A 15,656-nucleotide genomic window follows, 5' to 3' on the forward strand; every position below is an offset into this window, starting at 1 on the left:
TCCTCAGCTCCCCCTGGGCCGGCACACGCTGTGCTGCCCCCCCACCCCCCAACCGTTCATCAAACCACCATTAATCCCAGCCAAGGGCACCCACCGGCAACAGGATACTGGGCTCTGCTGACATCCCTTCTTGTCACCTTCCTTGCAGTTGCTCCCAAGGGCCCGAAGATCACAATGACCCCGACGAGAGCCCGCGTCGGTGACACCGTGCGGATCTTGGTGCAGGGCTTCCAGGTCAGCTCCCCCATCCATCCCCAGCGCCGGGGGTGGGGCAATGCTGTGCCGACGGACAGCATCGCATCCCGCCAGCACTTGATGGGGTTGGCTTGGTGGCCTTGGGTTGCATCCTGGCCCCTACATCGGTGCACCCCTGGGCATTTTGGCTGTGCCCAGCCCTTGCTCCAGGCGCGGGACAGGGTTTGCTCACTCCCTACGCCCGTCTCCCTGCAGAATGAAGTCTTCCCTGAGCCCCTCTTCACCTGGACGCGGGTGGGGAGCCGGCTCCTCGATGGCAGCGCCGAGCATGATGGCAAGGAGCTGGTGCTGGAGCGGGTGCCGGCCGAGCTCAACGGCTCCATGTACCGCTGCACTGCCCAGAACCCCCTGGGCTCCACCGACACCCACACCCGGCTCATCGTTTTCGGTATGGTGGCACTACGGGGGGCACCCCTCCCTCCATAAATCCTCACTCATTTCCCCTCCACCCCCAACAAAACTGTCTCTGCTGTTTCTTTCCCATTAGAAAACCCAAATATTCCCAGAGGAACAGAGGACTCCAATGGTGAGTGGCGATGGCACTGGTATTTCAACCCAAAATCCCCCAGGGAGGGAAGGACCATGCAGAGAGCATCTCTCCTTGCATCGCCCCAAGCCCTTGGCCATCTCTTCTTGCCTTGGCCATCTCTCCTTGCATCGCCCCAAGCCCTTGGCCATCTCTCCTTGCCTTGGCCATCTCTCCTTGCATCACCCCAAGCCCTTGGCCATCTCTCCTTGCATCGCCCCAAGCCCTCACCCTTAGCAGCAGGGATGTCCTTGCACCAAAAGAGGCCCTGTGGATGCTCTCCACACCATCCCTGACCTGCCGCCTGCCCCACGCAAGCTCCATAGCAAGTTTAGGAGGGGATGCCCCCCCACAAAAAGGTGATGACTCCATCCTGCTTTGAACCCAAACACCAAGACACAGCCCCCTAAACTCCCCGTCCCTTTTCTCCTCCTGCCTAGGTTCACTTACCGGCCACTGCGGCTTCAGACTAGTTTTGGCACTCACCCTAACAGTGATCCTGGAGCTAACGTGAAGCTTTGCCTGCCTCTTCCTCCTCCTCCTCTTCCTCCGTACGGCTCCACCCAGCATTTACACCTCCGTCAATCGGTTTCTCTTGCTCTCTTTTTTTTTTTTTTTTTTTTTCTATACTATTTACAGTCTCAGTCTCTTTCTGTCTGTGTCTTGGCTTCCTCAGACAATTTAATTAAAAGGAAAAAGAAAAATCTCCCCCAGTAGAAGGCTGTGCTTAATGTTTTGCCTTGTGCTGGGGTAACCCAGCACCATCTTGGGGTACCCAGCGGTTTTGCAAGGTCTTTGAGGGGGCGGGGGACTGTCTATGATGCAAAGACCAGATTTCCCCTGGAAAATTCTGTTTACAACATTCCCACTGCACCGAGCTGCTCAGGGTCTCAGCTCCCCGGGGTAAGTAAGACACATGTCCCCAGCATGAGGGATGCTGGGGACAAGCCCTGCTCAGCTCGCACGCACGTGGACAGCGGTGCTGGGAGCCCGAAAGCCACGGATCACCGGCCTTATCCGGACCTCGGTTGGGGCAAATCGGCTCTGATGGAAGACAGGCACTGTGCACACCACTTGTCCCGGGCTGGACAGTCAATCTCTAGTGACAGGCAGCTCCCAACCCAAAATGTCAGCGCTCACGCATGAGCAGGCAGCACGTGTCCCACCAGGCAGCGCCGGAATGGAGGCATCAGCCAAGTTTAAAGCACCGCACCCGTGTCTGGTCTGTGCCACCCTCTCCATCCCTCTTGGCTAATTGTCACCATGGAAACAGATAACGGTCCAGCACAGCCAGATCCTGGCCATTCCTACGGTACCCGTGCGCCGGTGTGGCATTAATCCTGCTGCAAGACAACTCTTTGCAAAAACCACATGGGTTTGCCCCAATCCTGCCCAGAGCTGGGAGATGCTGGTGGTGTGCCCAGCTGCTTTCCCTGCCCCTGGTGCCCAGAAAGCATTCCAGCCCCAGGCCAGGATCCCTGGGGAGTGGGTTGGGGGGGAGAGAGGAGCCCAAGGACAGGGCACTCCCCCGCCTTTCCCTCCAGGAAACTCTTAATCCTAAAGGATTAGCCAGCAGCCGTGTGGTGCTTCGTCTTTCCAAAGCCCTGTATGAGTGCTAAACGTTATTATTACTATTATGATTAATTATTATTAAGCAGATTCAGTCCCTACCACGCTCCGTTACCAACCTCGCTGTGAGCGATTTCCCAGCCTCAAAGGAGCCGAACAAACGCATGATGGGATGGCTCGGGAGTTTCTTCCCATAAGCAAAAGCACATGGGTTTATAATTTGGGCTGGAAGCAATGCAGGGACAGCTTGGGGCTGGCTGGGGTGTAGGAGGATCAGTGGCTCCACTTTCATCCTGAAGCAACAGCATCCAAGCATCCGGATCCCTTGGAACCCCTGCTCCCTTCCTGACCGCTTTCACTGCTCCAGCCCATTGCACCTCCCTGGGCAAGAAGAGAACCTTCATTTTTTAGAGAAATCTTCATTTTTTTAGGGAAATCTGCATGACTGTTTACCCCCATGCTACGGAGCAGGCAGGAGAGCCCCTCACCACAGCAAAGATGCTTCTCACCCTCCTCACTGGATTGAAGATGCTCCGAGGGCCTCATCCCAACGTGATTAAACAACCATTAGGCATTCTCGCTTGGAAAAATGAGGATTTACAGATGCCCAAACCTCCATTTAAATGCAAATGTGGCAGTTTTAGCCCGGAACCATGGAAATGAGGAGGATTACAGCAGCAGTGCCACCATCCTCCAGCTCTGCCTGGAGCATCCTGACCTCCACGTCCAGCGGCTGGGAGAGGACCGGTGGGTTCAGTGGTCCTGCATCCCAAACCCACCCCTTCACGTGCATTCGGGATACTTAGCTCTTTCCCCGGGGATACTGGCATGGTGATGGATCAGGCTATAGGCTGGGACCTTCTCAGCATCGGCACAGCCAAAGCGATGAGTGAGGGGACACAGGAGCCTCTCCCCATCCGGGCAGGGATGCTGCCTGCTTCCTCAAGCTGCCAAGGCAAGGGACACAAAGTGATGCCATGCCACCAAGCAGTGATCCAAAGAAAACCATCCATGCCGTGCTGGACCCTGCCTTCACCTCCTGTCCACCTCATCCTTCACCCACCACCGCCTCCCCATCCCCATCCCCCCTCCTACAGGTAATTACAGAGGACATCAATTAAATCCCTGGCTCCCCCCTACCACACCCCCCCGTTGTTTGAGGACCTGGCAGTGAATAATGCAGGAGGCTGGAGGGGGAAAGAGCTGCTCAGGTTGTTTCATTATTGATGAGAGATGACAGATCCACTGCTGACAACCTGCCTAAGAGATATGATTAGCTTGTAAAAAATTAATCACGCTTCTTAAGGATGACGCGAGCTGAAAACCCCAAGGAGCGGCGTTATCGATGTTCCCTAATTTCAGGGGACTTTGAAAAGGTTTTAGCAAAATTTGGAAAAGGCAATTACATTCAATTAGAGTCACAAGCGCCGAGACGTCACTGCTGCTCGGAGATACCACGGCCGCATCCTTGCTCCAGTACGCTGCTGCTCACCCTCCTCACCGCAAGGCATAGATAAATATACACTTATACATTGGACCTGCATTTTTACTACAAAGATCCTCCTTCCTGACATCATCCCCTGCGGCTCAAGCTCAGCAGTTGGGCTCTGGTTCCCCCATCCTGCTATTTGTGAAGGCAACAGCCACCAGAGCACGCTGCCTGCTGAAAACTCCCTCGCCTCCCCCTGCACTCCATGTTTTGCCTTCCCAAAGTCCATAAAAACACCCTGACGATGAGGATAACCATGCCTTTCCCGGCACCCAGCCCTGCATCTCTCAAGGATGCGGCGCATCCAAGCAACCCAGCCCTTTGGGATATTGGGGGGGGGGGAAGGCAGAAAACCAGGGATACTATGGCTCAACAGGGTTGGGAATGCTGGCCAGAGCAAGAGTGGGCTTTGCTTGGTGCTTTCTCTGCCTCCCCCGCCTCATTACTGGGTAGTTACTGCCAGGGCCAGGTTCACAGGGCGGCCAAGTGCATGCATAATTCATCCTTCCCCGCTCGTGAACACAAGGATCTTTGCAGATCTACTTGCAGATTAAAAACCGGAGCAGTGAGAGATGGAGGAGCCCAGGGGTCACAGCCGCGTATGGGTGGCCAAGCCCTCTGCCAAGTACCCGAGCCCCGAAACACATGCCCAGCCTTGATGAATGTGCCTGTTACGCCACCTCTGGCCTCAGCCTCAGGACCCTCTGGTCCTGGCAGATGGGATACCCCTTTCCCTGAGGTTTTGGCCAGACCAAGCCTCCAGTGATAGATTTTGGGGGCCCCATCCAAACAGGGTGGAGGGGAACGGCGGGTGGGTCTTGTCTGGGGCTGCTTTGGCCCCTGGCGCAAGCTCAAGATACATCCGAGGGATGCATCGTGCCAGCACTTACCCTGTTCCAAAGTCCAGCTCCTGATCTGAATATCCTCCCTTCTCCTAACCTCTGCTGCACCCGTACGAGGCAACAGCTTCCCAAACATCCCCCTAAAAGCCGCTGGTGGGCTCTCCCCATTCACAGCAGGGATGTGCACAGGGGTCCCTGACTGCCAAGCTAGCCTGAGTTCACCCCTCTGCTTCCTTCCCATCCTCTTTATATATATAGATATATAAATATTACACTATTTAGCATGTGGTCCTCCACCTAAGGAGCATCCCTGGCAAGTCTAGTGGCAGATACACAACCACCCCCATTGTTCTGGCACCACCACAGTCCCCGTCTGAAGCCATTCAGGTGAAATTCAGCATCTCAGCAGCAGCAGGGGCACATCTCAGTCCTTGCAGATGCTGGTGATGGTGGGGAACGTGCCCCAAGGAGGTTTAGATACTCCTCCCCATCACAAAAGATCATGCAATGGCTGATCAAGGTCAGCTGCTCCATGGGAGGTGGTTTGGGAGGCTGTGGACACTGGGTATGAGCTCACGAGCACCCACCACCCATTAAAGACCCATGGCAAGACCTCCTCCTACCACAGGTACCCATCACCTGTGCAACTGGGACCCATCACACCCACACCTCGTACAAGGAGCTGTTTTAGCATCACCTGGGTTCATTTCTCTAGCAAATCCCACCGGATCGGGACCAAGCCAGCATGGAGCAAACCCGTGCATACAAACAGGAGCAACCACCCACCCCCACCCACATTTTGGCTGTTCCTTTGCTGCCTCGTAGGGCCTCATTTCTTTATGCATCTCTCAGCATGAGAGATGTTCCCCTCGGGGAAAAGGAAATTAATTTTATCCCTTTGAATTCAGCTCGCTTAGTGCTTGTTGCAGGGGGATGTCATTCCCCAGGGCCTCTCCTCTCCATCTCCCCCCCCACCGCGGTCCAGGCGTTGGGACCTGGCTACCTCCAGGGAGACAATTCCCCTAAATCTTTGAAATTCAGATCAGGACCAGACACATCGCCAACATCTTTCCAGAGGGAGAAAAGCAAGCATGACACCGTCTGGCATCCTCCGTGACTCAGTTTCCCCCAGTGACTCCAGTCCCTGCAGACATCCCACACACAGCAGCGCATCACTTTGAAATGACGACCACACCTCTCCCACCGCTTCCCATCCCAAATTTCTTCCTGGTCCCAATGCTTTTGTTTACTTCTCTTACTTCATCCCTCTCCCCATGCACGGGGATGCAGGTCTCTGAACCGGCTGCACTTTAACTCCTGGTTTTATTTGCTCTTTGGTGTGGGATTTTCCCCCATCGCTCCTTTTCCACTGGCTCTTAATTCCCCTGCCACTTCCCAGCTGGCCTCAAAAAAGACCCCAGAAGCTTTCGGGCTATTTCCCGTCACCCTTTGTTAGCTAGCGTGCCACCAACGAAGGCTACCGAATTAGTCACCTGCCTCTGCCGCCAAGCAGCCGCTTGGTGTCAGACCAAAGGTCTGCCGGGCACCGGGCTGCTTCCCCTCCTTCCCTGCACCCGCACCGAGGGCTGGGGGACCTTCCCAAGCCAGAACAGCTTATTTCTCCCTGCCATTGCACGATCCCTTTGAAACAGCAAAAGAAACGAGGAGGCGGCATGGTGGGGCTGCTGGGCTGAGATACTTTTCCTCCCTTTGTGTTTCCTTTGGCTTTTCCGGGGAGCCTCTCTGTTTACACGGCTGATAAAGCCGGCTCCGTGCTGCCAGCTCCGGGCTGCACCTTTCCCCGCTGCCCAGCCCAGCCCCAACATGCAAAACTTGTCCGGAAACCTCCCGCCAGCTTCGCCCGCTCAAAGTCACCTTGCCCCAAACCTTCAGCTCCACGCTCCCTGCTCGCTCGGCAATCATTAATCGGCTTCTCCGCATTCCCAGCATGGAAAAATGCCCCAGCGGGTAACCCTGCCCTGGCAGTCCGACATGCAGCTGGCCGGCAAGCTGGTCCTCTCCGCCGCCGCGCTGCTCCTCCTGACCTTGGCGTACAGGTTCTATAAGTCCCGCTCGCTCGCTGGGGGCACAACCCCGCTGGCCGACGCGGGGGGAGAGCAGAGGGAAAACGCTGCCCAGGATGGGGGTGAGGCGGCGGGTCTGCGACGGAGGAGGGTGGTTGGGGAGGGGGCGAGGAGGGGCGGTGGGGATGCACAAGGCAGCGGTCGAGGAAGTGCCACCGGGACACGGCACACGGCTCGCCGGGGAGACCAGGGTCTGCCAAGGGGGGAAGAGGAGGAGGAGGAAGAAGAGGGGATGGATGCAGCGCTGGGGCTGACTTGTGGAAGAGCAGGGATGGGTAGCAGGGGAAGCGAGCTGGGAAAGAGGTCAGGAAGTGAACTGGGAAGTAAGTCGGGAAGCGAGCCAGGAAACGGGCCAGGAAGCAAGTTGGGGAGCAAGCCAGAAAACAAGCTGGGCAGTGAGCTGGGAAGCAAGCCGGGAAGCGAGCCGAGCTCTTATCAACCTGGGGATGTGACCAAAACACCAAGCAGCCTCGGGGAGGAGGGCACGCGTGCCCCAAGCACCGGGATTTCCCCCGGGATTGCCAGTACCCAGACAGCAGGTGACGAATGCGCCCAGAGCACCGAGCAGGATTTGGCCGGTAGAACCATGAGCCGGGTGGCCGAGGGGATGGTCCAGACCCTCAGTGTCACCTCAGACCTGGGGCTAACGATGACGGCGAGCAACGCAGGGTCGGACTCCTCCTATTCTTTCTCCTCTGTTGCGAAGATCCAGGTGGAGGAGAACTACATCGCCAAGCAACGGGCGAAGGACGGGGCCGGGCAGCCGGTCCCCGGGCTCAAAGGCAAAGTCTACCACTACTACGTCCAGTCCGTTTCCCACTCGGTGTCAAAGAAGAGGTCTCTTCCCTACATCCCTCTGGGAACATCCCAGCACTGCAGCTCAGAGCAGGTCAACAAAGAGCTGCAGAGCTTTGCAACCCAGGAACCGGACCCGACTTTGACAACGCAGGAGCCCACCACCCCCTCCATAGTTCCGCCACCTACAGGGAGCTTGGACATCTCTCCTGAGCCACTGTCTCCTGGCCGCAAGGGCAGCATCCTCCAGATTGCTGACAGCCCTCACCTCCAGCTGCCCATGGAGGGTTTTGGGGTCACAGCCCCAGCTGACACACCATCTGCAAGCCCCGGGCCAGGGGTGGTGGCCAGTTCTGATCTCTTCCAAATGACACCACCCACCCACCTGGACCTGGGGAACTGCTACAAGGTCCTCTGCACAGCCAAGGCACAGAAGCTCAGCCACCTCCAGGAGGCTGCCTACAAGGTGATGAGTGACAACTACCTGCAGGTGCTGAAGACACCCTCCATCTATAGCCACCTCAACGCTGGTGAGCGGGAGCTCATCCTGCGGCGGAGGATGAAGGGGAGGATGTACATGGCCGTGGCAGACATCAACACGCAGGATCCTGGCCTCCACGCCAGCCGCCTCTGCTACTATGATGACAGAGGGGACTGCTGGTGTCACCTCAGCCACGTGCCACCAGAGGTGGTCTCCCGGGGGTGCGCCATGTGCAGCATGTTCAACTACCTCTTCGTGGTGGCCGGCTGCGAGGGCAGGGGCCAGATGCAGAGACCCTCCAACCGTGTCTTCTGCTACGACCCCCTGACCAACATCTGGAGGGAGATCTGCCCCCTGAACCAAGCACGGCCACACTGCAAGCTCGTGGCTTTGGATGGCCACCTCTACGCCATCGGCGGTGAGTGCCTCTACACAGTGGAATGCTACGACCCCCGGCAGGACCGCTGGACCTTTACCGCACCCCTGCCCCACGACACCTTTGCCGTGGCCCACATGGCCACGGTGTGTGATGGGGAGATCTACGTGACGGGGGGCACCTTGCGCTACATGCTGCTGTGCTACACCGCCCGCTCGGACAGCTGGAGGGTCAGCCTGGCCGGCAGCAGCAAGGACAGGACAGCCGAGATGGTGAGCGCCAACGGCTTCATCTACCGCTTCGACCTCCACCGCAGCACAGGCATCAGCGTCTACCGCTGCAGCGCCAAGGCCAGGCTATGGTACGAGTGTGCCACCTATGCCACGTCCAACCTGTCCGGCTTCCAGTGTGCCGTGGTGGGCAACCTGGTCCACTGCGTTGGCCGGCACTTCCACATACGCTTCTTGGCTGACCACATCTCACCACGCTTCGGGACCAAGGACCTGCAGCCCTTCCCATCACCCCACGGCAGCCTCCTCCCGGCTGTCCTGGTGCTGCCGGAGGGAGGGATGGCACAAACACAAGTTTGAGGAACCTGTGCTGGGGTCTCACACCACAACGGTGATGGCTCAAATGTGACATGATGGCGAAAGCTGGTAGAAGAACCCCACAGCCCGCTTTGGACCACGCAGCATGGGGTCATCACTACCAGGGCAACATTACCCACACCTACCATCAAGCAGCCACCCTCCCAGTCCCTGCAAGTAAGGAAAGAGACAAACTGCCCTCAGATAATGCCAGTACACCCAGCCTTGAGTACACAAGGAAAAGCAAAGCAGGAGCTGGGTGGACTCGTTTGCTTAGAGGTACTTAAACGTAGGCGTGCTTGCTCGGATACAAATAAGCCACGGCTTGCTGCAGGCTCCCAGCTGGGCACCGCTCCACATGTAGCTGCTTTACACACCAGGTGTTTAATATTGACCTGGACACACGGCACACGGGGGATTCTAGGGTGGAGGAACACAGCAGGGAGGGCTGATCCCTGAGGAGGTATCACCCAGAGGTCAGCTCCATCGGCATCAAGCCAACATTGAGCCCTCAGGCTTGACCGCGCACATCACCCCAGAGCTGGAGGCTGGGGGCCAGAGAGCTCCCTGCTCTTCCCAGGACCTTGTTATCTGTTGCCTTCTCCTCAGCACAGAATTAGATATATATATTTATATGCACGTGATATAAATAGGCGCTATAGATTTATAGACAGCTGGTCTTAAATGAAATTAAAGTGAACATTTGGTAAAATTAACCACAGGCTACTGTCGCGCATCATTTCAAGCCGTAACCAAGCCTAATGGGAACAAAGAGGCCAATGCATGTTTTACATGGCTAATTACTGCACAAGCATCATCTCTGAGGAGGCAACCGAAAGTAAACCAGAGCCTTGGATGTGAGCAGCCGGTCTTTCATCCCCTTTTCCCCAGGTTTCACCGACCTCACTCCGCTGTCTCCGTGCCCTGCCAAAAACCTACTTTGGGTAATTGCATTTTCTTCCCCTCAAACGACTTGTCATCCATCACTTGTCAGCCCCAGACAGACAAAAACAGCTCCCAGACGGACAAAACCCTCCCGTACCTGCCTCCTCGGTGGCAGCAGGTTATGCGCATGAAGTCGTGGGTGTGCTTGAAGGGCTGGGAGGAGGAGGAGGAGATGGAGATGATGCTGGCACAGCCCACGGTATCACCATTTACACCTTGCTGCTCACAGTGGTTTAGGAGAGCTTAGGTTAATGTTCTTTTAAAGCGCTCTCAAAAGTATTTATTAGTTCTCTCAGTCATTGCCTGGAGGCCTCACATTTCTACCTTCAAGGGCTTCCTGCGAAGGTCAGTAGCATCCACCCATGTTAGGAAACCTTGGGAGGCCACGTTAATTAACTCTGCCTCTGAGGCTTGCTCGTTAGCTGCAGCACATTGCTTCTACTGACGGAGGGTGGGTGATGTACACGCTCTCTGCGCTAAAAGCTGACAAAGTTCAGCCTGTTTCACCCACCCTGGAGCCACCTATTCCTACCCCCAGAGGACCACCCCACCGACCGTGTGCCAGGGCTGCAGCCTCCTGCCTGCCAGCATCTCCCTATGCCGAGATACTCGGGCTGATAAACCTTATGAGCCAAAAACCCGCCACATTATCATCATTATTATTTAACTCCTCGTTATTTAGCTGTCTCCGTAGCCGGTGCTCAGAGCAGCACACTCAACGAGATGGGCTCACGCACACTGCAACACGTTTCTACTTCTCCCCCAGCAAAACTCGGGTACTGGCTGCTTCACCGCAGCAGCCCAGCTCCTTTGCAACCTGCAAACACTCTTGTCCCCACCAGCATCCCGGCTTCATGCCCTTTGGCATCCCCGCCACGGTGTGCTGGGTGCTGGGGAGCAGAGGACACACTGGCCGGGTGGGAGCTGGGTAGCTGGAGCCCTTCCAGGTAGCAGCTTTGTTTTCATCCCCAGAAAAGCTTTCCTGGGATCCTGCCCTTCTCACGGTGCCTCTTTCCTCCCGCTTAATATTTCACCTCTGCTTTAACTCCTTGCTGCCGGGCTGCAACCTCAAACCCCAGCAGCTTTGCCTCGTCCTCCAGCATGACAGTGAGCAACGAATAACAACGACCAAGGGTGGGCAGCTCTCCCCCCGCTCCTGCACTCTCTAATATTAACACATATTGCCTGGGGAGGCATTTTGGAGATTAAAAGCACTGGGGACATCCCGTGCTGGAGCACTGCTTGTTCTGCAGGGAAGGACAACCCAGTCTGGAGCAAACAGCACACAGCGATCCTGCGGTTGGTGACAAAATGACTTGTGGCTGCGGTTAAGGGAAAGCAAAGGGGAAAGGACAAATGCAAACTGATACTTGGACCTGGATGATTTTTATTTTTTTTTTGTGCTCCCAAATACTGGTGCAAGGGAGGAGCCTTTAAGGCTGGGAGGTGCAGTGGCAATGGCAGCGTCCCCAGCCAACTCCTGCCATCACCACCAGATGTTGGGCATTGATTTACAGCTGTGACGGACACCCACTTCCATGTTTCTGCTGCTTCAAACCACGGGCTTGCAGCTCTTGGGATGACCATAAGACCATCAAGCAGTTTTCAGTGCAGCTTGCGACATCAGAATATTATTTATTTTAACTGACTGGGTTGGCAAGGCTGCCATAATTTAGAGGGGAAAAGGTTGGGAGGCATACAGTGCATCCTAATAAAACTCTACAGCGTGTCCCATAGAGCTATAAACCACCCTGAGCAGGTTCAAGTAATGATAAATACTTAGAGGACACAAAAAACCCAGCTGGGCTGGGGGTTTACCCGGGTGCTGCTCTTGGGAGCCTCTTCCCCTGCTGCAAGGCTGGTCGCTGCAAGCCAGGACCCTCCCTGGGGCAGGGACCACCAGGACTGGCTGCTGGAAGAGAAAAGACAACCACTCTCAGGCTGGGAAAACCAATTTCCACCATCCACCAGCAATTTTTCCATCATCCCTATAATTCCTTTAAGGCTGCCTCTCCAGCAGAGAGCTCTTTCGTCATCATCACCCTCTGAGCCCCCTCCCCCGCCTGGTTTATCTCCCAAAAGAAGGGTGCAACCGCTAAACCACACTGCTTTGCAACTAAATATAACCTTTGCACTAAAGTCAGTATTTTCTTCTAATCAGGAAGACCCATTATCTACCCCTGCCATGTTTATTTAGGCAATTACATAGTTTAGCGTACTTTGATTCAGATTCTTAATTTTTACATTTTTGATTATGATAAAAAACCAGGGAGTGACGCATTTCTTATTTGCTCTGTGCTCTTTTTTTCCTTTGCAATGTGCCAGACTGCATGCAAATGGAAATTGGAAGTCAATTAAAGAAGTGCAAAACCAGCATTTTAAAATCTTTTTTATTAGTTAAACACGGCTACCTTCAATAAGTTGGCTACAGCAGGGTGGGGAAAAAAAAAAAAAAACACCCAAAAAGCAAAAAAAAAGTGAGCTTATCCAGACATGTTTTGCATTTAAAACCGATGCGATACATGAAAGAAATATTAAGCGTAGCGAACTGACAAATTAAGTATCTTGTTCCTGACAAGCGGAAGCAAACTCGTGTCGGTGGTTGAGGAGCCGGGTGGGAATTTAAAGCCAGGGGAAGGGAAAGACCCGTCACAGCATCTCTGGGTGCTGGAAGGGAGGTGGCACCTCTCAGCCCCTGGCCGTGGTTTCTCCCAGACCCTCTGCAGAGTTGCCTAAAGCAACATGCACACTGCTACAGGTCGCGTTGCCGTCAGGAGAGCCTCCATGAGATGTTTAAAGCCAAGGAGAGCTGTCCTGTCCTCTCCCACTCATTTCTCCACCCTTCCTGCACTTAATCCCAAGTTGACCACCCGCATGTGGCCACCAGCAAGCCCTTGGTAAAGCAGATCCTGGAGGCACCACCCTCAGCCTTTCCCTGCTCCGGTTTGCAACCGGGATCAACCCAACTGCTTGGACAGGGAGCTGCACCCAAGCTGCAGAACCTCATTTAGAAGCAGACGCTAACGAACTAGGGTTCAACAGGACCCCATCGCTTGCAGGACCCAGACCTATTTGCCTGGTGCCCAAGGGACGTCTCTTGGTGGCGTTGGCAAAACATCACTCCGGGAACGTCAGCCAGCCCCTTGCAAGCACGGCTGAGGTCAATGCTAATGAAAGATGCTATCGCAGACCCGGCGTCCAGCCAGACAAATGTAATTAGCAGTATTTGCAGAAGACAAATCTTGGCAAGGATGGGGGGGATGGGAACACATCCCCTTGTGATAGTTTTGGGGAAAAAACACGGCCATTTGGAGGTCTTCCAAGCTAGAATAACAGCCTCGCCAATGACTATTTAATTAAAACCCGTGTAGCATTTGAAGGGAGAAGGGCTGCAAGTGAATAAGCGCGGTGATAAAATATGCATCGACTCCGGCATAAGTTCTCCCTCCCCGGCACAAGCCTTTGCTTAAACCGTTGATGGTTTTTGATTCACAAGCTCCAGCGAGGAGGGAACATTTGCCAGCCACTATTTCAATCCCACCGGGAGTTTTTTCCGGGGGTTATAGCCACGCTGTAGTTTAGGATGTGTCAGCGCTGGCATCATAAACACAGATCAGAAATGCTATAAAAGAAGGGGAAAAAAAAAAAAACAAACCCACACTCCTGGCTGGAGTTTAGCATCCTGCGAGCTCAGGCCAAAGGCAAATTATTTCTCCGTTACTGAAATAAAATCAATGAAGCTCATTTTTATTTACAGAAGAGCCAAAGAAAGGGAGAAGGGAAAACTCTTCAAGCTGCAGAAGTGGAATAGGGCTTTTCAACCAAAACCAGAAGGCACGGGGCAATGATTTCAAGGAAAAAAAACAGCAGCTGGGCTCCTCTCAGCTGCCTTTCATGGACCTTATTGAAAATATCCCCAGGTCCCTTAGAAGTACCAATCCGGGGGTGAAACCTCTCATCCCAAGGCAACCTGGGGAGGTGCTATCTCTCAGGAAGCTACCATCTAGCAAATAAACCCAGACCGATTATTAAAACAGCTATTTTGGTTCATCGCTCTCCTACAGCATGCCCTGGGCATGGAGAGGGGGTGAGTGTGTGGTCTGGGGACAACAGACTCCATGCCAGGTCAGTGTCCCAAAAAATACCTCCATTCCCATCCAGGTAAATAACCTTTCCGTGTGTCACTGTTTGCTGAAGGGGGCGATTCTGGGCGATGCTCAAGTTGCTTTGAATCAACATCATTTGTTCAGTTCACACCTCCTGAACACCAGGTCCGGCTTTTGGCAGAAATTGCCTTTTTGCCCCAAATCGAATGGCCTGGCAAGGCAATACAGGGTTTGTGCTGGGTCTGCCTGCCTGCCCCAGAATTACTGACGTTGAAATTTAGCGTCCCAGCTTGCAGTGCCTGCTCATGGGGCAGGCAGCAACACCCCCCATGGATGACTGCACATGCATCACCCCAGCCCTGCCCATGCCCCCTGAGAGCTCCCTAATCCATCACGAGGGAATAAGGCACCCCACCAAGCCCCATCAGGGATGGTGGAAAGGAGGACATGAGCATCCTGGCTCCAGCCCCAAGGAGCCAGTGGGTACCACAGCAGTACAAGATGCTGGATTTCTCCATGGCCAAGGTATTGCCCAATGAAATGCCCCACCTCAAGCCAAGGTGAAGCCTATCCCTTAATTCCTCCTAGTTCAGGATCTCAGAGCCCTCCCAGCTTGTTGCTATTGTTTCATTATATCTCTGCTTAATTTATGGTGGCTCTAACCAAAGGACAGCATCATGCTGGAAGCATCCTCGCCAGGCTCAGAGGAGACAGAGCAGACTGCACCACATGTGTGGGCAGCTGGGAAGACCATCCAGCCCCGCCTGCTATCACCCATCAGAGCCAAGAGTGAGGACCATCCATTCAGTGAGCGGTCCAGGACAGATGGGAGCAGTGAAGTGTATCAGCCATGCAGGGATGGGGTGGCCAAGAGAAGCTCAGGCTTTTCTCTTCTCTTCTCTTGGAGGCTGTCTCCCTCCAAAACAGCTCCAAAAAGGCAGCTTAGTTAATGCCGTGAGGATGCTGCGGTCCCCAGTTAACGTTGTGGGGATGCTGCAGTCCCTGGTTAATGCTGCAGTCCCTAGTTAACATTGCAGGGGTACAGCGGTCCCTAGTTAATGCTGCAGGGATGCTGTGGTCCCTCGTTAATGCTGTGCTGCAGGGATGCTGCGGTCCCTTCCCTACCTCCCTTTGCTTGCAGAAGTCATTGGGGATGCTCAGGGCCATGCCAGGAAAAAGCAGCCCAGACACAAGACCAGCAGCCTCAGGGACTCACGTGCCTGCAGTGAGCTGCATCCTCCACTTCAGCGGCTGGTCCAGAGCCACCAACCCCACCAGACAGCCCCCGGGAGCCACCCTGAGCAGATCCCCAATGTGGCTGCCATGGCCACAAGTGCCAGGTTTAGTCCAGCTTAGTTTCAGTGAAGGATTCTGAAGACGTCCTTACTGGTTAGGAGGCACCGGCAGCAAGAAACCCTCCCTCTAAGCCTCCCCAGCAGCCCCTATATACAGCTCACAGCAAAATACAGCGTGCAAGGAAATCTGCTGGCGAGCCACGCGAGCTGATAAAAGCTCCCTGCCCTGCGCTTCCAGCTGCTGCTCAGACCCAGCTCGTAGTCCAGGGTTCACACCCTGCTCAAATCGCCCTTAGCTCCATCACC

At 54.8% G+C, this 15,656-nt stretch overlaps 2 protein-coding genes across 3 annotated transcripts in view; both read left to right on the top strand.

Annotated features, from left to right (window-relative positions):
- IGSF21 (immunoglobin superfamily member 21) overlaps positions 1–2,926 on the top strand; it is a 41,097-nt gene extending 38,171 nt beyond the window's left edge. The window contains exons 7-10 of one of the 2 annotated variants that reach the window (XM_037381673.1): positions 149–234; positions 451–643; positions 743–781; positions 2,782–2,926. In XM_037381673.1, the coding sequence (XP_037237570.1) occupies positions 149–234; positions 451–643; positions 743–781; positions 2,782–2,795 (332 nt within the window). In that variant the 3' untranslated portion in view covers positions 2,796–2,926. Of the gene's footprint in view, positions 1–148; positions 235–450; positions 644–742; positions 782–1,221; positions 1,506–2,781 lie in introns of those variants that run through there. The other variant, XM_037381672.1, reaches the window with a different exon arrangement.
- A 1,264-nt stretch (positions 2,927–4,190) lies between these two features.
- Positions 4,191–9,716, top strand: KLHDC7A (kelch domain containing 7A). The gene has a single exon (XM_037381670.1). It carries the CDS (start codon positions 6,638–6,640, stop codon positions 9,005–9,007), a length of 2,370 nt encoding a protein of 789 aa, XP_037237567.1. The 5' UTR covers positions 4,191–6,637; the 3' UTR covers positions 9,008–9,716.
- Positions 9,717–15,656: the final 5,940 nt, after the last annotated feature.

Source organism: Falco rusticolus, chromosome 3 (assembly GCF_015220075.1).
Source record: "Falco rusticolus isolate bFalRus1 chromosome 3, bFalRus1.pri, whole genome shotgun sequence".
NCBI classification, from domain to species: domain Eukaryota; kingdom Metazoa; phylum Chordata; class Aves; order Falconiformes; family Falconidae; genus Falco; species Falco rusticolus.

Bases quoted from the DNA above. Each gene is read 5' to 3' on its own strand.
- KLHDC7A (XM_037381670.1), top strand. From the start codon at position 6,638: ATGCCCCAGCGGGTAACCCTGCCCTGGCAGTCCGACATGCAGCTGGCC.